The sequence below is a fragment of the Muscardinus avellanarius genome (assembly GCF_963383645.1).
Source record: "Muscardinus avellanarius genome assembly, chromosome: X".
NCBI classification, from domain to species: Eukaryota; Metazoa; Chordata; class Mammalia; order Rodentia; family Gliridae; genus Muscardinus; species Muscardinus avellanarius.
Genome location: NC_137792.1, coordinates 17,265,637 through 17,290,378, shown reverse-complemented (window position 1 = coordinate 17,290,378; position 24,742 = coordinate 17,265,637). Strand labels below are relative to the sequence as shown.

Sequence of the window (24,742 nt, the reverse complement as noted above, 5' to 3'; positions counted from 1 at the left end):
GAATGGAGAACTGTGAAATGACATGATCTCTCATTTTTGTTCTCACTGATGATAAAGGAAACAGGCATTCCTTTGGCTGGTAGTTATCTGAAAAAAAGCTTAGTGATACAGTTAGAAGCCTCTTTGCATCATTTTGGAACATCTCAGTAGGTAAGGTCTCAGGTTTCAGTGTTCTCTGTTGACAGCAAATGCTGGCATCTTGCCCAAGTTGGACGAAACTCCCTATCTTTACATTTCTGTATTTCTGCTGTTATGGCAGTAGGTGTGTGGGAGAGACAGCTGATGTGTTCACTGGATTCCTTCCCAGGCAGTGATGTGCCTGGGGATTATGTGCTGGTGGAGACAAATTCTCCATGCATCGGTACTGCTGCCAGTACAGGTGTTGAGAGTCTTCATGATGGCAGTGTGTCGGATGTCAGTAAAACTGAGCTGGTTTGTCTGCCAAGATATTCAGACTGCTTTTCTTCTTGTTGGTACTATTGTTGAATGCTCTATATTGTTGGGATGGTAGTAAAACCCTTCTGCTTATTGACAGGTTCACTGAATATAGTGTGTGTGTATGTGTGTGTGTGTGTGTGTGTGTGTGTGTGTGTGTGTGTGTGAGAGAGAGAGAGAGAGAGAGAGAGAGAGAGAGAGAGAGAGAGAAAGAGACAGACAGAGAGAGAGTACACTCTTCATTACTGAGGTATAACATATACAGGAGAGTGTAAGTATATAGTTTAGTGAATTTTTATGTACACATCCACATACATAATGCTCAGATCAAGAGCCAGAATATCCACAGCACCCAGAAGGGCCCCTCATGTTCTTTCCCACAGGAAAACTGTTCTGAATTCTATCAATATTGATTAGTTTTGCTGGTTCTTGAGCTTCCTAAACTTGCAATCTTGCAGCTTGTGCTCTTTTGTATCTGTCATATTTTACTCGAGCAATGGCCTCTAAGATTCATCAGTGTTGTTGACCAGTAGTTTATTATTTTTGCTGTGTAGTATTCCATTGTAAGAATATATAGTTTATTTTTCTATTCAACTGTTGGTGGACATTTGGGGTTATTTCTAGCTTGGGTTTTTATAAATAAAACTGCTGTGGACACAGTCTTTGGAGGACATATGTACTCATCTCTCTCAGGTATATAAAGTGGTATCCTGGTAAACATTTAACAATCAGTTCTGTAATAAAAATAGCTCTGGTTTGTTCTTATAAATACCTCTATCATGTCCAATTTCAAGTTACCAAGGGGATATGAGTTTGGAAGAGATGTGGCAAATCAGATTTTAGCAGCATACCCAGCATACCACTGGGTACATAGACCTAGGAAAAAAATTTCAGGATCATAGAACAGTAATATATTATGGTTGAGCTTTCTATTTTTTCCCTCTGGTGCTAGTTATGGAACTCAGAGCCTCATACATACTAGGCAAGTGCTTTACCACTGAGTTATACCCCCACCCCGATTAAGCTTTCTAAAGTGATTGTAACCTTTTGCATCTCTATTAGCAGTATATAAGAATTCTACTTGTCCCGTATTTTCAGCAACACTTGCTATTACTAGTATTTTTAATTTTACTATTCTGATGGGTATACACTGGCATCCAACTATGGCTTTGATTTGTATTTTCATGGTGACTGAAGCTAAATATCTTTCTGCATGCTCATTGGCCCTGTGGCTATCTTCTTTTCCAGAGTGTCAATTCAAGTCTTGTGTCCCTGTAGTTATTGAGTTGTTTTATCTTCCCTGAATTGATTTGTAGAAGAATATCTAAGTTCAAGATGAGTGAGAATGACTAGAAGCACTGAAAGAAGGAAAAACTCCAGAGACAGCCAGAGACATACTAGAAAGATGTCAGGCAACACTAGAATCATACATACATGTGTTCATATCCAACTAGGTCATCCCATGACCTTGAGAAAAATACTCTTCTGGAGCCTCAGTTTCCCCAACAAAATGGGATTACTATCTTTTAGTATTGATGATTCCTGAATGAGACAATATAGATGAAATATCTGGCAGAAAATGCCATCACAGGTGCCCAGTACTCTTTAGTTGTAATGCAAAACTTCCCTATCTCAATGAGAAAATAGAGTTGGCACCTCGACCTAGTTGCTAGTGATGAGGCACATAATTTTTTTGTGTGGTACCGAGGATAAAACCCAGGGGCATTCTACCTCTGAGCCACACCCCCAGCTCTACTTTTTATTCTTTATTTTTTTTAAATAGGGTCTCACTGACTTGCAAAGGGCCTCACTAAGTAGCTGAGGCTGTCCTTGAACTGCGATCCTCCTGTCTCTGCCTCCCGAATGCTGGGATTACAAGTGTGTGCTACCATGCCCAGCACGTAATGGTTTTAATGCCTAGAAATTTGATACTCTTTGTGGATGTCTAGGGATGTTACTGTCATAGATAAACTGATGCTCTCATGATGTGAGGGTTTTATTACTTGTGAGAAGTAGTGCTTCTCTTTTTGTGGGAGGTATACTGGTAAAGTTTACTAAACATGATATTCTGCAGTGAGTTATTTGATGTGAGGCAGGAAGGGTGTGTGTGTGTGTGTGTGTGTTATTGGGGAATGAACCAAAGGCTGTTATACCTCTGAATTATACCCCCAGCCATTTTATTTTATTTTATTTTATTTTATTTGTGGTACTGGGGATGGAACCCAGGGGCAGTCAACCTCTGAGCTACACCCCTAGCCCTATTTTTTAAATATTTAAATATTTATAAAAAAACATTATGTGCCTCATCACTAGCAACTTCTAGGTGGAGGTACCAACTCTAAATATTTATTTATTTTATTCTTTATTTTATTTTATTTTATTGGTGGTACTGGGGGTAGAACCCAGAGGTTTTCTACCTCCAGGCTATACTCCCAGACCTATTTTATATTTTGTTTGGAAACAGGGTCTCACTAAGTTGCTGAGAGCCTCACTAAGTAGCTGAGGCTGGCTTCGAACCTGCGCGATCCTCCTGTCTCAGCCTCCCAAGTGCAGGGATTACAAGCATGCACTACCACACCCGGCTTTTAACTCTAAATATTTAAATATTTTGAAACAGGGTCTCACTTATTTGCAAAGGGCAATAGCTGTCCACGAACTGTGATCCTCTTGTTTCAGCCTACCAAATGCTGGGATTATAAGCATGCACCACCACACCCGGCTTCCCCCAGCCATTTTACAATGTTTTGTTTTGGAACAGGATTTCGCTAGGTTGCTGAGAGTCTTGCTGAGTTGGCTAGGCTGTCCTTGAACCTGTGATCCTCCTGTCTCAGCCTCCCAAGCACTGGGATTACAAGTGTATCCTACCACTCCTGGCTATATAGCACTTTTTAGAGCCCTGTCTTCTATTTGGGAGAGAAACTGCTGCAAATCAGCAGTCATAAAAAGTTGGGCTGTCACCACTCTGATAGGGAGCTAATATCCAGAATATACAAAGAGCTCAAAAGACTCTACACTAGCAAAACAACCCAATCAAGAAATGGGCAAATGAACTAAATAGACACTTCACAAAAGAAGAGATACAAAGGGCTAATAGATACATGAAAAGATGTTCTTCATCACTGGCCATCAGGGAGATGCAAATCAAAAATACACTGAGAGTCCATCTAATCTCAGTCAGAGTGGCAAGCATAAAGAAATCAAATAACAACAAATGCTGGTGAGGATGTGGAGAAAGAGGAACTCCTTTACACTGTTGGTGGGAGTGAGAATTAGTTCAGCCACTATGGAGATCTGTGTGTAGATTCCTTAGAAAACTGGGAATAGATCCACCATATGATCCAGCTATACCACTCCTGGGTATTTTTCCAGAGGGGTTGAAATCAGAGAACTATAGCAACATATGAATACCTATGTTTGTAGCAGCACAATTCGCAATAGCCAAAATATGGAACCAACTCAGGTCTCCATCAACAGATGAATGGACTGCAAAACTATGGGAAATACACACAAGGAAATTCTATTCAGCTATAAAGAAGAACAAAATCATGTCATTTGCAAGAAGATGGAAAGTCCTGGAGAGCATTATGTTAAGTGAGATCAGCCAAGTACAGAAAGAAAAGGGACATATGTTTCCTCTAATATGCCCAAACTAGGGAGCATAGGGCATACCAGAGGGACTCCAGATAATGGAAGGGAAATCTCAGCAAAGTTTGAATGGAAAGATAGGAGAGGAAGAAGGCTGAACTTGATTAATGAGGGTCTACATCCGAATATGTGTAAAAGTATGAATATGGCATGGTTACTCTGGACAATTATTGGTGGGAGGCGAGGAAGGGAAAACGGGGGTGGGGGAGAGAGGGCACCAAGTACAGTTTAAATGTATACCATTTATTATCAATAAAAATATGTATAAGAAAAGAAGTCGGGCTGTTTCTGGAAGGATTCCATAGTGAACAGCCAAGTCATAGTCCCCTGCCCTCCTTTCTAGGGGGTTTGGACTTGAGAGGAGTGATGGGCTCAGCCTAGATATCAGCTCTTCCAGGACACATCTGTTTCATCACTTGCCATTTTATAATGGCTTCTTCTTTTAGCTTTTTGAGGGGAGGAGCTGAGTCGTACTCTGTGTTATAGCCCTGCTTCCAGTACAGGGCATAAAAATATAAACAAGGCTCATATTCAAGACAAACATTCTGGATAAGGTACCATCCTCTTTTATATTCTCCTTGCCATCACCAGAATGCACTAAATAGCTTTGCTTTGCATGACCTGAAACCTAAGAGTGAGAAGCGATTAAGTAAAAATACTAGCTAGTTTTCAAATACTCAGGAAAACAAAACAAAACAAACAAAAAAGTAAAGAAACAAGAGGAACCAGAGCAGTGAGTGGGGATATATGACAGTTAAAGTGAGTAGGTGCACTTTCATGTTTGTAAATGTGAAAAACTGTGGCAATTTAACCCCACCCCCAATAATGCTTTTTCAGCCCAGCTTTCAAGAAAACACACAGGCAGATATTAATTTATGCATTTCTAGGAAGAATAGCACATTGGGATTAGGAATAGATTCAAAATTCTCAGTCTTATCTTCTCTCCAGCCTGAAGTAGCTTTACCAGAATCAATATAAACCAGCCTGCAGATCTCAAACTAAGTTTGGGTTCATTGAAGAAATGAATGAGTTTAGGTTAGTTATGTTGTTACTTTGTAAATAACATAACTTCTAGAAAGCTGAGACATCCTGTAATAGAAGAACCTGGAACACAGCACTATCCCTGTAAATGCCACCTTAATGTTTTCTATTGCACATTAACCACTTATAATAGTTGTTAAAATCTGGGATGTGCTTGTTACATATTATGAAGTGCTTATGCATTGTTATAAAAATAATAGCAGGTTTGTAATTTCTCTTTTTAAGTAACAAGGGGCAAAAATGTCCTTAAAGGGACTGAAGAGCGGGCCATTTTCAAGTGACATTTCCATAGTGCTTTATAAAGGGAGATCCCAATAAGAAACAAGCAACTCTCAGTGGGGAAACCTCAGATTGTTTTTGTGAAGCACAGACTGGTGGCATTGGCCAATCACCCTGTGAAACAGTCTATCAGCTGCTGGCCGATGCTTTCCACTTTTGAGTTGGGGGGAGTGTCATGTTCTCAGAACTTCTCCTGTGGAATCTCAGGGATTCTTAGCAGAGAGTGCTGAGCCATCTTTGTAGAGCCTGCTACCATTCTGCCCCAGGGGGCAGGGGCAGGAGCAGCCACAGAGGTTGCAGCATTAGGTTGGATTCCAGAAGAAAGCCACAGAGAAGCAAACATAAACCAACTCTGAGCCAGACTTGCATGAAGGAGGATGGAAACAGTATCCTAGTGGATCTTAAGAGAGAGGTTGGGAGGGGCTTTTCAAGACATGCAGAAGGGCTGACAGCAGAAAAAACGAAGCATGTCACCTTTTTCCCAATCTATTGTAGTCCAGTCTCCTGAAGATCTTTGTATATGTACTTCAAACTTTGAAGTTGACAAAAAAGGTGTGTGTTTTAATAAGCTGAGGTTATGTTAGATAGCACAAACAACTGAACTGTTTTCTTTTAAAAACACCTTTGAGTAAACAGGCCATAGAAAGATAGGTTGCAAGAATTATGACTTTATCTATTTTAACTTGAAGCTTTCCAATTTCTTTCTACAATAAAATAAGTGGAAGAGGAAAGGATGCCACCCTAATTTTTCCTGACTGGACCTCTGCTGTGCCATTCTCTTCCTATTCTGGTGAGGTGCTTTGAAAATCAATGAGACTTAATCTGCCCTTCCTGCTTTCTCAGCCTGAACCTCTGATCTAATGCCTCTCAAGGCTTCCCATTTGAACCACTTGTGGAACTGCACAAACTCATGTGCCTGGGCTCACACTCACAACGTTAAAGTCTCTTGGCAAAGGGCTCATGTGTCTATATTTTAAAGAGTTTCACAGAGGACTATGAAAAACACATGAGGTTGAGAACCCTTGCATCCTTCAGGACATCTTGTCAATTTCGCCTTCCTTGGTTCCAGTTCTCATAATCTATCTGGGTGACAGAAACAGTTTCATAATTCATCTTTTTGCTTTAAGTCTACCTGCCATACTGCCTCTAGAGTTATTTTTCTATAACACAAATATAAACCTGTCTTCCTTCTGCTTTAAATCCATCCTCTAATGACTCCCCTCCCAATGAATGATGGAGCCTGTTTACTTCTTAAATGATAAAGAACAGCTGCTCCTCATTCTAGGCAGGATCTCTCTTAGCTTAAAATGTTTTGTTTTTATTCTAAAACAATGCAAGACTCACGAGAAGTTGCAGACTTCCCATTTATCCCTCACTCATCCTCCCCTAATAATACCTTGCATAACCATAATACATTATCAAAACCATAAACTTATCTTGTTACAGTGCTAGTGCTACAGGCCTTGTTTGCATTCCACCGGTTTTTACATGTACTTTTTGTACCTGTAGAATGCTATGAATTTTATCACGTGAGCTGAATGAAGTTTTAAAATGATCCTTTCTATCTAGAAATGGTTCTCAACTCTGATTGCGCATTAGAATTTCCTACTGGAGCTTCAAAATACTGCCCATGTTTGGCCCCCATTCTATACCATGTTTTAGTCCAGCATTTCTTAGACTTCAATGTATACACAAATCAGCTGGGGGTCTTGTTCAAATGCAGCTTCTGACTTAGTAGGTACAAATGAAGCCTGAGAACCTTCCAGTCTAACAAGGACCCAAGGCATACAGATGCTGCTGATGCTGCCAGTCTGTGGACCACATTTAGTTAAAGTTATCTTGGTTTTAGGTGAATACAATGAGAATGAGGTCTGACATTGTATATTGGGATTCTTATGGTGATTCTAACTTATAGCCACAGGTAAGAACCACTAGGCTATATGATGGAATTTACAGGCTGTGTGCTCTTTGCAGATGACACCATCCCAACTTCTGTTGAAGCCATTCTAGGTCATAGGCCATCTTTGTCTCTTTTGATGAGCTATCCAACTGCCTAAACAGTCTTGGAGTTAGGATATTCTTCCCTCTGTATAAGCCACGTTCTTCTCCTGAAATCTAAACAGAGCCTGTGTGAACCCTTCCCTCAACTTGTCTCATTTCTATTTCTTCACAAAACTATTACCCACCTGGAAGCAAATGGTAAGGTGCGACTGTCTCTTTGCTTTCATACTCAAATTTTATGAGAGAGATTGCTTTTGCATTATTACCTAATCTCTGCTCATTCCCTTGCCAACTGGTCACCAAACCCAAAGATATTAGAATGTTTTATTTCTGTAGCACTTGACAAGACTTTATTTTAGCTGCTGACCTTGTTTTCTATCTTGCAGAGAAAACCCAAACCATCAGATGAAAATTATCCTTGTCTATCACATCCATAAAAACACTTATATCTGTTCCCATCCTTACCTCCTGTGAAAATCAAAGCCATGACCTTTTCTCTAAGTTCAATTATTTTCACCAGGTTCTAGCTTTCCTTTTCTTTTTCCTTTGGTGCAGTTTATTCCCTCTTCTCCCACATCCTCACTTTCTACTAATTACTTCCCATGAGCTTTGAAATATGCTCACATCTCTCTTTCATATTAAAAAAGGTTTCAATAACCCCATGTTTTTCTAACTTTTGCCACATCATCTCTCTTTAAGGAGCCCCTTTACATTTGTCTCCAACTACAGTTACAAAAGTAATTCATGCTTGCTAACTTCATTTCCTCACCTCCCACTCACTTCTAAAACCACTCCAGTCCAGAGTATCCTAGCACCCAACCCAAACTCAACAATGATTTCTAAGAAGATAAATCCAACAGCTACTTTTCATTCTTCGTCTTCCTCAAACTTTTAGCAGATACCCACATTTATGTCAATAATATAAGGTAAAAATATAAACCTTTACCTGGGATGATATTGAGATATTGAGATTTCCATGGGATTCTAGTAGGCTTCATTAAGCCATGGGTGTGATTTCTTCACTGCCATACTCCCTACTATGTGCCTGGCAAACAAAGGTGTTTTAGTATCTGTAGTTTGACTGAAACTCTTCCTCTGTTCTATGATGAATTCCACAATTCAACTCTTTCCTCACCTCCTACTCCTTCACCTAGCTATGTGTTCTTCTGACTGACTCCTCTACTTCAGCCTATTTGTAAACTGGGTTTTACTAAAGCCACTGTCTCTGTCACTCCTGAACTCATCACATTAGAATACAGTTTTCATGAGCAATGAATTCCACTTTTTATGCTTTGCCTTTTCACCTTTATACTGACCGATCTCCAGTTCACATCAACACCTTATCTCCCTTCCAAACTCCAGATATGACTTTCCATCTGCCTCCTGAAGATTTGAAAATACAAGCTATGGCACTATTTCAACTGGTTTATATCCAACAACTGAATCTTTTCCTCCAAATTTGTTCTTCCACCTGTTCCCTGTTATGGTTAACAGCATCGCCCTCTTTCTACTCACCCAAGTGGGAAACTTCTAAGCCAAAATCACCCTTTTCCTTTAGTGTACTCCCAGATCCTGTGATCCTCACTATTGATTCCATCTCTGCATTTCGGGCTAGTTTTTAGTGTATGTTCTGAAGTTTGTTAGTTTCCAGCAACCTTAATAGTGGTCACAAAAAAGTAACAGAAAAATGTCCATTATCAAATAAACTTGAGAAAGGCTAAACTGGACAGAGTTAAATAGGGTTATTTACAGAGGAACTTTATAAATCCAGTAGTATCAGAATGTGCTTTCAATATGGGGATCTGATAGAAGGATAATGCATGTATTATTTGCCAAAGTTACTTGTCCAGAACCAGATTTTACTGTAACAGCAAATTAATCTTTCCTAGAATACGTTTGGGAAAATGGTAGCCTAATCTTACTTCTTCCTTTTCCTTCTAGAAGTTATCCTATTACAAGCCTCCTATATATAGATAAAATAGCTCTCTTGGTGGAGGAATGGGCTTCCTATTCTCCAATTTGACCTCTACACTTTCTTTCTTCTCCTATTTGACCTCTACACTTCTATAAGTGCTATCTTTAAACAAGTTTGATTATGATACTTCCCAGAGTAGACCTCCTATGCCTTACTCTGTCCAGATCATCTATCATTTTACTTATTTTCTGTCTGCATACACTACTGAGAGGGAAGTTAAAGTCTCAAGTATAATAGTGGATTTGTCTCCTTTCAGTTCTATCAGTTTTTGCCTCATGTATTTCAATGCTCTCTTGTTAGATGCATACATTTTTAGGATTCTTTTATCTTCTTGGAGAATAATCCCTTTATCATCATATACTACCATTCTTTATTCTTGATAATTTTCCTAATTTGACATTAATTTTGTATGAAATTAATGAGCATATTTGAGTTCTTAAAAATTAGCATTGACATAATATATTTCTCCATTCTTTTACTATTAACCAAGTGAGTCTTGATATTTATAAAGTGAGTTTTCTGAATACAACATAGAATTGGGTCTTTTTTATTCACAATTTGCTGTGAGAGTCATTGTCTCTTATTTGATGTATTTATACCAATCACATTTAAGCCAATTATTGATGTATTTATACCAATCACATTTAAGCCAATTATTGATCTAATTGGATTGATAGCCACTGTGATCATAACTGTTCCCTGTTACTTTTATTTCTTCCTCTTTTTTTCTGCCTTCTATAGTTTTAATTGAACATTTTATCTCCTCTCTTAATATATCAGCTATACTATATATATATATATATATATATAATATACATATATAAATGAATTATTTCTGATTTTGTCTGAAAAAGTTTCATTTCTCCTTCACTTTGAAGCATGATTTTGCTGGATAGAGAACTTTATGTTAGAATTTTTTCCTTTCAACACTTCGAATATTTTACTGTTCTCTTCTTTCTTGTATTTTTTTCTGATAAGGCTAACAGCATTCTTATTCTTGTTCCTCTATATGTAAGTTGTCACTCCCCAGTCTCAATTTCTTTCAAGATTTCCCCTTTGTTTTTGGTTTTACTATAATTTGAATATGATATGTCTAAAGTAGTTTTATGAGTACTTATCCTTTTTGTGGTATTCTGACCTATCTGGATCAATGGTTTGGTGTATGTGATTAATTCTGAAAGGTTTGGTGATTATTACTTCAAATATGCTTGCTGCTCCATTCTCTTTTCTGTTATTCTAATTTTGTGTATGTTACACCTATTGTTATTGCCCCGCAATTCTTTCTTGGATATTTTGTTTTTATTAACTCTTTTAATCCTTTGTGTTTCAGCTTGTGAAGTTTATATTGCCCTATATTTAAGTTCACTGATTCTTTCCTTGACTATGTGATATCTACTGATGAGTCTATCAAAGACATTCTTCTTTTCTGTTATAGCATTTTTTATCTCTAATATTTCCATTTGATTCATCCTGAGAGTTTCTATAGCTCTGATTAAATGATATGTTTGTTCTTGAAGTTGTATACTTTCTCATTAAATATTAAATATATAAATACCCTTAATATATTAAACCATGGTTACTTTATTTATTTATTTCTGGTGACACTGGGGTTCCTGGAAACCCTTCTACCTCTGGGCTACACTCTCAGACCCATTTTTATATTTTTATTTGGAAACAGGGTCTCTTTAGCTAGCGCAGCTGGCTTCGAACCTGCGTGACCCTCCTGCCTCCGCCTCCCAAGCGCGGGGATTACAAGCGTGCGCCACCACGCCCGCCACAACCATGGTTATTTAAAATTCTTTGTTCTAATTCTAATATTCATGTTATATCTGAGTCTGATTCTAATGCTTTCCTTGTGTCTTCAGACTACATTTTTTTCTTTTATATGCTTAATAATTTCCCTATAGTGCTGGACATATAAGCTAATCTAAGAGTCAGTATGTATTTAATATTGTAGCTATATTAGGTACCAGAAGCTTCAAATTCCTCTGCTGTCCTTGTTTTTCTTTTGTTGGCTTTAGACTTCCTTAAATTATCCTTCTCAGAGTCTCTCTATCTTACTGTTCTCTCAGCTGCAATTCACCATTATTATACTAGAACTTTGTTGATGTGGGAAGAAGGGAGAATGGAAATGTATGAAAATGGAAATGCTGTATAATCTTCCAAAGAAATCTTAGTCTTTTAGTGGGCCTGTGCCTTGGGGCTGTGACCTTCTCAAGTATTTCTCCAGTGATATATAGATTTTTCCTCTTGTTATCTACTCCCTTCCTTGACTGCAGTGCTCTAAATCTATTTCCTTGAATCTCTGACCTTTGCTGTCCCTCTCCCTTGGGTAAGACATGAAGTTTGAAAGAGGCTGCAGTAGAGAGGAATCTATGATACAATTTCAAAATTATGATATGGAAAGTCTATTGCCCTGGAAAGTAGGCCTTTGTTATGGAGAAGACTAGGTGGATTTCATAATGATATTACTCATCTCATTTTACAGGTGAGAAAATTGAGACTACCAGAAAGGTTAGGTTACTTGATCAAGAACAACTTAATGGTTTGCATCCTTAAAATACAGAACTTTGGGGTTCTAAAACAATTCTTATTCTACTCAGCCAAGTTCAGTAACCAGTACTCACTGAACTTCATCTCTCCCTATTAGCACTGAAATCAAACTAGTTTTTAGACTGAACATTAGCTTCCATGGCTCTCTTTATGGACATCTCTCTTTTGGCAGCTGACAAAAACTTTTTTTTAACCAAACTCCAGTTGGGCTTCTGAACTCTCTTCCCAGCTAGGCTTTGGCTTTTACACTTCCATCTGTCTTTGCATCACCTATTTTTAGCAAACATTCTAAGTCCATTTAGCCAGGATAGCTCAGTCTCCATATCTGATTACTCTAGGTATCTGACACAATTCCTCATTTCCCATAATCTCCTAGATAATATTTAATCATCCTGGCCTGCTGTCAGCAAGAATCCTGTCAAATTGGTTTAGCCAGAATCCCCTCCTTATTCCCAATATTTTTCCTTGGTAGATTTCCATCTACTGATCCCCACTGTGCTCCTTGGTTCCAAATTCTTTCTTCCTATTGTATTAGAAGTTGAGTCTGATCTCTCCCTTATTACAAAACCCTACATCTAGTCCCTATAGCTATTTCAATGGTTTCCCTCTGAATAAAGTCTGCCTTAGCATTCTTTAACAAGAGCTATGAGTAATTTTTTTCCTTTAACACAACCACAGAGTTTGGGCCCTGTCTCAGGAACACAGCATGTAGCTCCTATTTGTGCCTGCTGTGCCTTCTGGTTTGCTTTAAAGGAAGTTTCTGCAAAGGCAAATGGCAGGTGACCCTGTGTGGGAAGTCTTTGGCAATCACGTACGTAATGGTAGCAGCAACATCTACACCGTGTGTATGTATGTGAGTGGTCTGTCTTCCTCCCTGTCAGGGTGGCTTTTCCTCTACTCTGCCCCTTTGCCTGAACTTTAGCACCTGAAGACAGGCAGCAGAGGAGGCCTTTCTGTTTAATTCGCCTGCCTTACACTGTAAATTTCAACTACTCAGATTTATGCAGTACCCGTTGCACAATAGCCATTATAACATTGTTCAGAGTTAACTGTTGAAAAAATAACTTTTACACCCTGCTTGTATCTGTTGGCCAGCTTCTACAAAGAGAGACAGCATTTTTGGAATTAGTCCTGGTAGCTAATTACCAAGATGCTTGATAGTAGTGCTTTCAAAGTATACTCCCTGGACCTGCAGGATGTTATCACCTTGGGAAATTGGTAGAAATAAAAATTATCAGGCTCCACCCCAGGCCTACTCAGAAATTCTGGAGTTGGGCCCCAATTGTGTGCTGGAAAGGTCTTTCAATGGCTGTCCACTCAAGTTAGAGAGCCACTGCTTTAGATTTTGGAGACAATTAAATTGCACTGAGTATTTAGTTGGGATACACAAAGGTTCAGCAAGGTTTCTTGGTTTCACTAATCTACTGCTCTACTTAAAGTGTGGTCCGCAGACACAACATCAGCATCCCTGGAGCCTGTCAGAAGTGCAGGATCTCAGGCCTAATGACCCAGATGTACTGAGTCAGAATCTGCCTGTTCTCAGAAATTCCCAGAGAATTCAGAAGCTCATTCAAAACAGAGAGGCAAGGCTAACCCTCACACTGGGGCTAGAGCTTTCTTTGAAGAGATTAGGCTTAGACATCTAGGTAGGCAGAGGAATCATCTGTGGTGGATTTGATTTTGAAGCTAATTATTGATTTCTTAGAAGCCTATAAAAAGAAAATGAAAAAAGGGGTTGGTAGGGTAGTGCACTGACACAAATGATCAAAATCTCCAGTCAACAAAATTTTTATAACATTTTTGTTTCAAAGGGCTTTATAATTATCACTTTGCCTAGTTCTCCCAATCTCTGGCAATTCTGAAAATACTTTTCCCTTTGAAGAACTTGCAAATCTACTCATGAGGGCAAGATTTCCCAAGGAAATACTGTAGTCATGTAAATTAAGTGAGAGAGAAGAATTGTGAATTCTGTCACCCAAATTGCTGGAGAATCCCTTTTCTTGGCATGCTATGCTGTGAAGAGAACCTAGAAACCAGAGCCCACAGCCTCCCAGAGCTTTTACTTCCAAAGGCTCTTTCCTGGGCATGAACCTTCTTCCATATGCGAAGCCTTTTGTATGCAAAGCTCCATCAAACACGAAGATGAGCTTCTGAGCCCAGAATCACCATCCTGATGAGCTGGGGATACACAACGCCCAGGCGTATCGACAGCTTCACCTGCTTAAGAACTTTCTGCAGCAGGAGTATTCAGTAATATACCATCCAGTCATCTGCAGTGACTCAGATGGAGTCAAAGACCAAAAAATCGCCAGTCTGAGTACTGAGAACATAGCTTGAGCACCCATTATTACCTGTTGGCTCAAAGAAAAAAAATGCTTACATGTGCATTTACTCAACAGGCAATATTCACTCTAAAAGAGATGGCAAATAGGAAATAAGTCATTTTCAAAGCAAATAGCAACACTAATAACACAACTTAGAGAAGGCTATGGTTATGCAGCGCCTTCACATACCTTATTTCACTGTATCCTTACCTTAAGTGGATGAAGGAGATGCCATTCCACCCAGTGCAAATGAACCTCCTTCTCAGGGAGGTTAGGGGACTTGCCCAAAATCACATATTTAGGAGAACTGGAATATGATCTTGGCTTTCTTGATTCCAAATCCAGTGTTCTTTTTACAACAGCTAAAATTGAGCATTTCTACTTAAAGTGTGGTCTGCTAACCAGTAGTATCAGTATCGCCTGGGAGCTTGTTAGAAATGCTGACTTCCAGGTTCCATCCCAGACACACTGAATCAGAATGTGGGTTTCCATAAGAGGCCTAGTTGATACGTGTGCACATTAGAAAGTATAAGTGCAACCAAATCAACTTTACTTAGTGTGCTTGCTTGCCTCAATGCTAAACTGCAACAAGAACAAAAACAAAAGTCAACAAATCACACCTCACAAAATTAAGGCACTAAATATCGTAAAGATATTTTGAGCACTTATATTGATAGCTCTATAGCAGAGATGCAGTTTTTTTTCTTGAGGCAATTAGACGGAACTGACAAAGCCCTGGTGTTAATGACAGCAAGAGGACTTCATAGAGGAAGAAGCAAAAGAACATTTACCTCCAGAGCTGAAAAATCAATGGTTTTTGTACTTTCATTAAACTCACAGAGATATGCTGATTTTCATACCAATATTATTTTGTTAAGTTCACCTCTTAGAACAATACTTTGTTATCCTGAGCTCTTAAGAAAAGCAGGGCTAAAAAGCATCAGAATGATGATTTATTTAACATTGATTGCTATGGTTGGGAAAAGCACCTTTGATCTTTTCAAAGTATTTTTATGTTTATATTTGATTATGGGTGTGGCCAATGTTTTGAGATTTTACTATAAGAAAATAAGTGCATGTGTAATGTGGGGAGCTAACTTTCAGGGAACTGCAAAGTGTTCTACCTTTTCACATGACAATGGACTGTTCAGTGAGACGGAGGTCAAGTGGAGGTCAAGTTTCTGCCTTCTCAAACTGTGCTTAGACCAGAGAAGGTGGTCAGGTGTTTGGTTTTCTAAGAATTTCTCCTCATATAACGTAAATGCCAGCAGATATAGAAGCAGAATGGATGCTTTTCAACAAGTTTTAAACCAAGATTTGTCAAGGATGAAAAATGAAGACAGCTCAAAAGAAATCGTGTGTTCATGCTACCAGGCAAAAAATATATTTGACCCAAATAAATCAATAGGAAGGGAAGGCACATTTTCCATCCTCTAAGCTATCAACCAGCAACAATTTATTAAGCACCTGCTGCACACTCCATGTTATGATAGGCTCTCAGAGACTTGGCAGTATCAGACATTGTTCCTACCCTTGAAGAGTTCATGATCTTGCTCAACAGAAACTATCACATGACAATACAGCACATTATATAATTGTCTACAGCTAAGCATTAAATAATGTGGATGCAAGTGTGAGCCAGGTAGATTTAAATGAGGAGAAGAATCCATGAACCTGAGAAACCCTCCTAAGTAGATGGAATGTGAGTTGTACCTTAAAGGGAGAGGGCATTTTTAGGGAGGAAAACAACAACAGTGTATGTGTGAAAATGGGACTACAAGATGGAAGCACACACCGTTTTGTATTCCTAAAGGGTGGTTGGATTGTGCCAGCATAATGTGGAGGTTTAGTACCCAAAAACCACATGTTCTGGCAGCATCTAGGACCTGATTGGATCATGTTTACCAGCAACTGGGTTTTTTTTTCCCCATCAAACTTGAACATAAGTAAACAACTATGCTGTGTCTGACTGTAAGCTTCATGGAAATGGGATCACAGCCATCCAGGAACTGGACTTTGAATTCCCAAATGTTTAACTAGCTTCATGTAAGATTCTTAAGACAGCTGTTCTTAGTGTATAACACGTCTTCATGGTTCACACTCACCTCTACATGCAAAGGTTATCGCAAGCACTTGTACTCTGACTGAGGCTTGGAAAAATGCCAGTCATACGGATCAGTTCAGCATATGGAAATGTTAGTGATTTATTGCTCCTAGAAGCAGTCACACTAACTGGAGCTGGAAGAAAACACCCAGCTTCTTCATCCACAATTGGGATTTCTTGGACATATGTTCTACAGTGTCTCCCAGGATTCCCCAGGGAGAATGAGCCCTGGTTGCTCACAGTGGACACTTGCTTAGTAAATGTTCCCTTGATTTGCCAATTGTTACTTCCTATTTTAATTCCCCACTTCCTTATCAGCATTTTATGGTATCACCTTCCAATATAACTGCTTTCCACTCAAATAAATCCTCATTCTTGCTATACTCAGATCCCACATGTTAAACATAAAGTGAGAGCCCTAACAATGGGGATCTTTTAAAATACCAGAAACAAAGTCCTTGTGAGGATTTCTTAGAGAGCAAGAATATAAAAATAGCATTTCGATTCCCTCATTGCCCCTGTTTGTTCAAAATATGAATTCTGAAGTTGAAGGCACAGCACATTATGACATATTATTCAGGGCTTCCCATATGAAATAACAAGTGGTGTTGATTTCCTTTTTTTTTTTCTTGTCTTTTAAAGGTTAGAGATTACTCACCTCCCCTGCTGGTCATTAAATCAGTCTGGCAGGATTCCTCAGTAGTTCTGTGGCCTTCCGGGTATGTGGTGGAGACACAGGCAGTGCTGCAGACAGTCCTGCTTGCTGTGATGTGCTACCAAGCAGGTGACTTCAAAGGTCTGCTTTAAGCCTATCTCAAGTATTACTCGGGGCTCACACTGAGCCCCAAAGTCAGGTAGCAGATGGCACAGCCCACAGAGTCAAAGTTGATCAGCTCACCCATATCTCATATTTCCCTAGCTCCAGTGCCAAGGGATGCTGCATCCTCTCAGGTTGAAAACAAATCATTTCTGTTAGCTTTCTTCTCCTCTTATTTATCGTAAGGAGTTGGCAGTTAAAGGCTCAACTATTCTGTGAGGTTTGTAGATCTGGTGAATCCTGAGAGGTTCAGAGTTTTTCTCCATTTAAAAAGAATCCTCCTTCCCCAATTGTCATGTGGCATCTACCGATATGCTATGAGTAATTTAAAACTTGGGCTTCCACTTACAGTTTTATATTATCATTTCAATTTAAAGTAGCAGAATAACCAAAGTTAGCCCCAAATGCTTACTTACGTGGGGGAAATAAAAGATTGCTCCTCAAATCTATAGGAGACAAGTGGGATGAGCATTTGAGATACTAGTCACACAAATGAAATGTACTTAAATGTCAGACAACAGTAAAATGAGATTGTACTTCCATTATTTAAATATACCTCCTATGAAACGTGATTAAAAAGTGACCTCAGTCTCCTCTTAATTTCCCCCTAGTGCAAAAATAAAGTATAAAAGGTGACTGACTGGACAGGAAAATGAATGAATGCTGCCCTCTTAGGCATGGGATCAATCTTTTTTTTTTTAAGTGTATATGCCACTTGGATAACTCACAGAAGGAACTAGACTGCCCAAGGCATTGTACCACCTGTCACCAGACAAAGCACCCTGAGATACTAAGAGCAGATTCCAGCATCAACATCTGCAGAGATGACCTTGAAGATGCCTTCCAAACCTAAGGTTTTTCCATACCATGTTCCTTGGATGCGAGCTATTTTCATTTTATGCTCAGAAAAGCAAACAGCCGGGATGGGCAACAAAGTGTTGCCTCCTGCCTCCTCGACAGGTCAGCACACACAGTGGGGTCTTCTACACCATCAGAAGAAGCTATGTATAAACGGGCAACTGCTACAGATTAAGGCTTCAGGTGTGCCGATAATGGACACTCTGCTAACTGAGAAGTCTCCGAGGCCAATGTCAGCTCAGCAGCTTTGTCATTCAGGCAGTTCAATTTCATTCAGTTTCCTGGGTTCTTCTATAGCGGCAGGATTTAGATCAAAAAGGACAGTTTAAAGGGAGGAGCAAGATAACTATATCTTGTAAAATACTATAAATGGAAAATCTAGTGCCTGCCCCATTGCCCAAGACAGCATGATCTCAGAGGTTATATTTTTCTCAAAATTCCATAAGATTTTTAGATGTGAATTTCTCTTTATATTTTTTCATTTCATATAATCAGTGTAGCTGAAAAAAAAACCCACTTAATAAAAACAAAGAAAAACATAAGAAGGAAAGTATCTCCAACTTGGCACTACTGACATTTGGGGCCAGATAATTCTTTGTTCTGGGAGCTCTGCTGTGCACTATGGGATATTTAGCAGCACCTCTGGACTTCTACCCACTAGATGCCAGTAGCACAGCACCTTCTACCCATTGTGACAACCAAAAATCACTCTAGGCATTACACAATTTCCCCACACACCTGATAACTACTGCTTTCCAGGTTATTTTAATAGTATTAACATCCTGAAATGGCTCCAGTAATGGAATTTTAGAATACAAGATAGGAACTGTGTAGGTAAAGAACCAGAGAGTAAACATTTTAGGCTTTGTGAGCCACATATAGTCCCTGCTACATAACTTTTTTGTTTTGTTTACAATTTTTAAAAAATGTAAATACTCATTCAAGCTCAAAAATAGTCTAGAATTTTCTGCTCTTAGGTTGTAAAGGAAGAAATGATGTCAGTCCCCCAAATGAATGAAAGTGTTGAGACGGTATTTGAAAAAGCTGGTATCCTGATCTAATTACCAGGTCTTTGTGACTCTGAGCTACCAGTTATGATGTCCTTCTTAGAAAGCCTGAATTAAATAACTCTAAGTTAAATTCCATTCATCTTATTTGCAATTTAATACTGTGTAATATATTTAAACATAAATAGCTTTAATAAAACAGAAATGCAGTATTTTAACAAAATGAGATTCCCTAATAAACAGGAAAATATCTGCTTAGTGAGGTTCTGTCCTTCCCTTGGTTTGGAATTAAACATTTTATGAGGTTCCTCTGAAGAAGACATTATACAAAGGAAATACTCCTACCCAGTTTTAAAACAGAAATAATTTTGACATGACTGGACAGGTTATCAACAAAGGGAAAATAGTATCTTGAAAAATGAAAAGCCTAGAAACTGCCTGTAATATAAAAATAAAAATGTAATTTTGAAAATAGATTTCAAAGTAGTTTCCATAGGATTTCATTTACCCATCACATAAATGTTTTAGTAATCTAGGGAGGGTCCATTTAACAAGTATTTATTGAAGAGTTACTATCTACCGGGGACTATGTGATGCCCTAGACTTAAACCCACCTGGACTTTGTCAATAAATAGCACTCCAGCAGGAAACTATGTCCAATTACCCAGTGACTTTTTTCTAGTAAATATTCTTTCTATTTTGCTAATTACAAATATTTAATGCTTTCCTTCTATCTGTAGAATTTCCTTGACACCAGATAGAATAAGCTAAGAAAATGTCCTTATTAACTAGTTTCCACCGTTAGAACAATAGTGTGGAATGGTATATACGACTTTGGTTAAATATACTTTATTTGGATAACAGAAATGTAAATTTTAATTAATTCAAGTAGTTTATCATGTGAAAGGCAGTAGAGGCAAAAGAGCACTGGGCTTGGAATTCAATGCCCTGTGTCCCAGTTCTGGTTATGTCCTTGTGCTTTTATTCCTTATGGATAAGTCAGTTAACTTCTAAAGAGTACTTTTCTCATCTTTAAAATGGGATATCAGCACTTTTCCCAGTATACTGTGTTTAAACATATTGAATGTTAATAACCTATAGGTAGTATACAGCTGATAACATTATCCTAAAAACTTAGCTATACTGATTCTTTATTCTATGTGGATGATTCTGGGATAAATCAGATAAATCAAGTGTTATCTTGGTCATGGCCCATATAAATTATGAACAGGATCTTTTTATACTTAATTTTAGGTGATTATGAAAAAACATGTCCATAAAATTTTGTGATGCCTTACTCTCAAATTTGATCTGAGATGGACATCATAGATCTTCTGTTAAGAAATGTAATGAGCTAGCCAGGTGTGGTGGCACACATCTCTAATCTCTGTACCTGGGAGGCTGAGACAGGAGAATTGCGACTTTGAAGCCAGTCTCAGTAGCTTAGTGAGACCCTGTATCAAGAAAAAAAAAGTAGGGCTGGGATTGTAACTCAGGTAGAATGCTGTTGGATATAATTTCCAGTACTGAGCGGGGGAGGAGGATAGGTGTACAGACAGACAGACATAATGATCTAAAGTTAATTTCCTAGTGAAATGAAGGCTTTTGAAGATCAATAATTATTTGAAGAGGTCCTGAAATTAATGGTTGAACCATTACCAGCATCATCTGGTTCCATCCACTTTTGCCCTAAATTACATTTTTGCTCTGCAGTATTCAGAGGAAACTACTGCTAGGAAGAGTGGCCCTCTCATAATATGAGGTTAAATTCTATACTACAGAGTCAGAGTATGGTAGTCATGTCACTTGCACAAATTTAAAAAACCACCCTGAACCAGATCAGGAGGAATTTCAAACATGGACTTTTTTCCTGTGATACTCTCAAATACATTTTAATTTTCATTTATTTTAAAATATTTTTTTATTTTACTTGACACATAATTGTACATATTTATAGACTACAGTGTGATATTTCTGTGCATATTTACCATGTATAATGAGCAGATCAGAGTAATTGGGATATTTAATACCTCAAACATTTATCATTTCTTTGTGTTGGAAACATTAAAAAAAACCCCTTCTGTAGCCAGGCGTGGTGGCGCATGCTTGTAATCCCCACACTTCGGAGGCGGAGACAGGAGGATCGCGCTGGTTTGAAGCCAGCCACGCTGGCTTAGGAGACCCTGTTTCCAAATAAAAATATAAAATAGGTCTGGGAGTGTAGCCCGGAAGTAGAAGGACTTCCAGGAACCCCAGTACCACAAAAAAAATAATAAAAATAAAATAAAATAAAAAATAAAAAAATGAAAACAAAACAAAAAAACCCCTTCTAACTACATATTTTGAACAAAAATTCTTCAGAAGTCAATTTTTTAAAAAATTATTTTTGGTCAGTAAGTAGCTACACTAATATCCCAAGAAAGTTCTTGTTCCGTGAATAGTCATAACCCGAAAACATCATCAGAAGGGAACATTAGGCTTGAAGTATCCTATGTACTCTACAAGTTACCTCCTCTAGGTTGGTAGTCCTGAGAAAGCCCAAATTCTGCTTAAGCTTTGCCCATTTCATTTTACTTTGAATGTGATGCTATAAAACAGGCAAGGACTGTTGGGTATTGTGTACAAAGTTAACTGTGCCATCCACGATGCCAGGAACAGTTTCAGAATGACACTAGTAATGGCAGTGACAGTGACTCTTTCACTCCTAACACCTTCTATAAAGGACAAGTCATCGTGTTTCTAAATGGAAAAAAAGAGAAAAAAAGTAAGTGCCCACTCCTACACTTTATATTACCATAACTACTGAAGGTCTACTTTCCTATCCCCCTGCTCCATACCTACTAAAAATAGAGATTGCACGTAGAAAGGAAAAAATGTATCTGTATTTTAAAATTAAAGGCAGTTCCCTGAGGTTAACTGTGGGTTTTTACAAGCTATATGAACTCATTTGACCAGCGAGTCATCAGGTACAATTGAGTTCTGATTGCTATTTGGCTTGGTTTTGATTTTCCCCAGATACACTGAACACGAAAAAACCATCCTATTTCTTAAAACAGTCCACTGATTCTACCACTGTCCTTTAAAGTTGCCCTTTAGACATGGAGGCAAAGCCAGCCTCCCTCTCTCCAGCCCCAGCCTTCTCTTGTAACAAGCTTTTCTGTCCTGAACTGATCAAAATCAAATACAGAAAAAGAATCTAGTTGAAAAAAGACCTGATGTGCCTGTTGATGTTTCATTAACCTTGAGAGTGAATGTGACTGGCGACTGCCTGTCACAGTGGCGTGACAGTTTGTCAGGGGGGAAAAACAATGGAAACCTCTCCTCCGGGGAAAATACAAAGAGAAATATCACTTAGTAGATAACCTATCAAAATCGGGGCATTTCCAGCTGTCTGGACTGGCTAAATTAGTTTCCTTAAGCCTGTGATGAATATATTACATGTTTCTTGGGAAAGCATTTGGAGCACTTATTTGTGTGTAAAAATATATTCACTGAAGTATTGCGGAAAAACACTTCGATGTAGAAAGTGTAATCACAAGAAAAGCAAACATTCCAGGATTAATGTTAATAAGGTTCTGCAATAAGTGAATATGTGTGTCAATTTGTGTGGCATTAAAAATATCCCATGCCACTCAATGTAGGAAGGTCTTAATTCCACTGAGTCCCCAGCCAGATTCCCTCTTGACTAATTGCTGGTTGATAACATGTCAACAAAGAGGGGAAGGAAAAAATAGAGGAAAATTACTTTTCTCTAGGGATACTCGGTTACCTGCAGAGGAAACGAGGAAGAAAAGTGTTTCCCCCAGGTTCACTACCAGACTCTCCTTGAGATAAGTAGACTAGAAATTAAAGGGCTTCTAGTCCCAGAATTGGACCAGAGATCCACACAAAACCAACACTTGTCATCCATCTCTGGCACCAGAGTCCCAGCCAGGACTGGTTTCTTTCTGTCTGCCCTCCCCAGAGGAGAAGCTGAAGTAAACAAACCCCACAATCCCCAGCAGGGATTCAGATGGAACATTCTCACCTAGTTTGGCTTTTCTCTCCCATGGTTTCTACTCTTCCATCTCTAGTCCTCACTCCTCTGCTTTTCTTAGGAACTTCTTGAAAGTTTATCACCATTAACCTCACTTTTCACATCCAATTCCCACCTAGGGCTGATGGCAAAACCGATTTCTGCGAGTGTTACCCTCTAATCAGCTGCTCAGTTTCCTGTGTTCCTCTTAGGGCTACATAACCCGGCTTCTGCCCTCTGCCTTCTGGCCCTGTCCGTCACCCCCACGCTCAAATGCACCCAAATAAAAGTGGCTCGATCGTTTTCCTTCTTTTCCCAAGGAAGTTTTTGTAGTTCTGAGGAGAGGAGCTACTATGAGAGGCAGACGAAATAACTGCGAATCACACACACATTTCTTCTCCTCCAATACAGATATGGCCTTGCTCCGGGAGGAGAGGGCAGCAGGGCAGCTCCTGCCCTTGCCAGGAACCACACTTTTCTTCTGGGTGGGTGGGAGGCATTTTTCTCCCCATCCCGCCTCACAGTTCTCTGCCCCTCCTTACTCCCCTAGCAGCCTTTCCCCTAACACTTCAGGGGAAGGAGAAAACAACTGAGGACGGGGCAGGGTGTCTCTGAATCCCTCTCCCGCAAGCAGAGTATTTTGTTGTTAAGTAGCGAGACTTTCCTGAATGTCTTCGCTGGTCCTGCCTTTTCTTGGCCCAGTTACCCCAAAGCCTCCCCGCCCCCAAGCCCACTGCGACCAAAACAAGCGCACCGACCACAGCACCGTGGCCGCCGCCGCCCCAACTGTTGCAGCAGCTGCGGGGTGGCGGTGGAAGCGGTTCGGGCAGGGCCCGGCCCCGGCCCCCGACGCTCCCTATCCCGGAGCCTGGGAGGCTCCAGGCGGCCGCCCTGGGGCGCGCAGTGCAGGGGAGCCCCTGCAGCAGACGCCTGGGATAGGAGAAGCAGAGCTCTCAGCCGGGACCCCGCGACAGCGGCACCGGCAGAGGCTGCCTGCACCTGCCCCCCTCTCACCTTTAAGATCAGATCCGTGTGATGCTGGTCCAGCATGTTGGCTTTCTGGAAGGAGGTGACGATGACCCGGCCGTAGCGCCCAGGGGTCTGCAGGTCCGAGTAGAGCCGGTGTTTGGAGCGGTTGACCGGGAAGAGGCTGTTGACGAGGTTGCGCTCGATCTTGGCCAGGCTGTGCTGGGGCGCCAGCAGGTGCTCCACGCTCTCTTCGACCTGGTAGCGGCTGAAGCTGGCGCCGAGCAGGATGGAGATGAGCACCGGCGCCGAGGCGAAGAAGACCGGGTGACTGGCAATGAAGTGGCCGAGCCGGGAGAAACACGTCCTCAAGCCCCTGTGCAGAACCTGCCGCAGCATCCTAGAGCAGAGCGGGCGCGGGAGGAGGGCGAGGCGCACGCTCGGCGCGGGCTCGGGCGGCGGCGGCGGCGGCGGCGGCGGTGGTGGCGCCCGCGGCGGCGGCGACGGCGGCGGCGGCGGAGGCAAGACCCTGAGCTCTCCCGGAGCCGCGGCACCACCATCGGGGAGTCCCGCGCCGCACCTCGGGAGGGTCCCCGCGGGCTGGAGACACGCCCTCCTGCCCGCGGCCGCGCCCGCCCGGAGAGCCCCCCAGCCTGGCGGCCTCGGAGCCGCCCCCGCCCCGCCCTACCCGCGGCACCCTCCCCACCCCCCGCCGCCCCCCA

At 40.3% G+C, this 24,742-nt stretch overlaps 1 protein-coding gene across 1 annotated transcript in view; it reads right to left on the bottom strand.

Annotated features, from left to right (window-relative positions):
• The window catches only part of PTCHD1 (patched domain containing 1), a gene marked incomplete at both ends in the record, with an annotated part of 54,172 nt that extends 29,753 nt beyond the window's left edge, over positions 1–24,419 (bottom strand). The window contains one exon of the mRNA XM_080719297.1: positions 24,069–24,419. Coding sequence (XP_080575423.1) covers positions 24,069–24,419 — 351 coding nt within the window. The remainder of the gene's footprint in view (positions 1–24,068) is intronic.
• Positions 24,420–24,742: the final 323 nt, after the last annotated feature.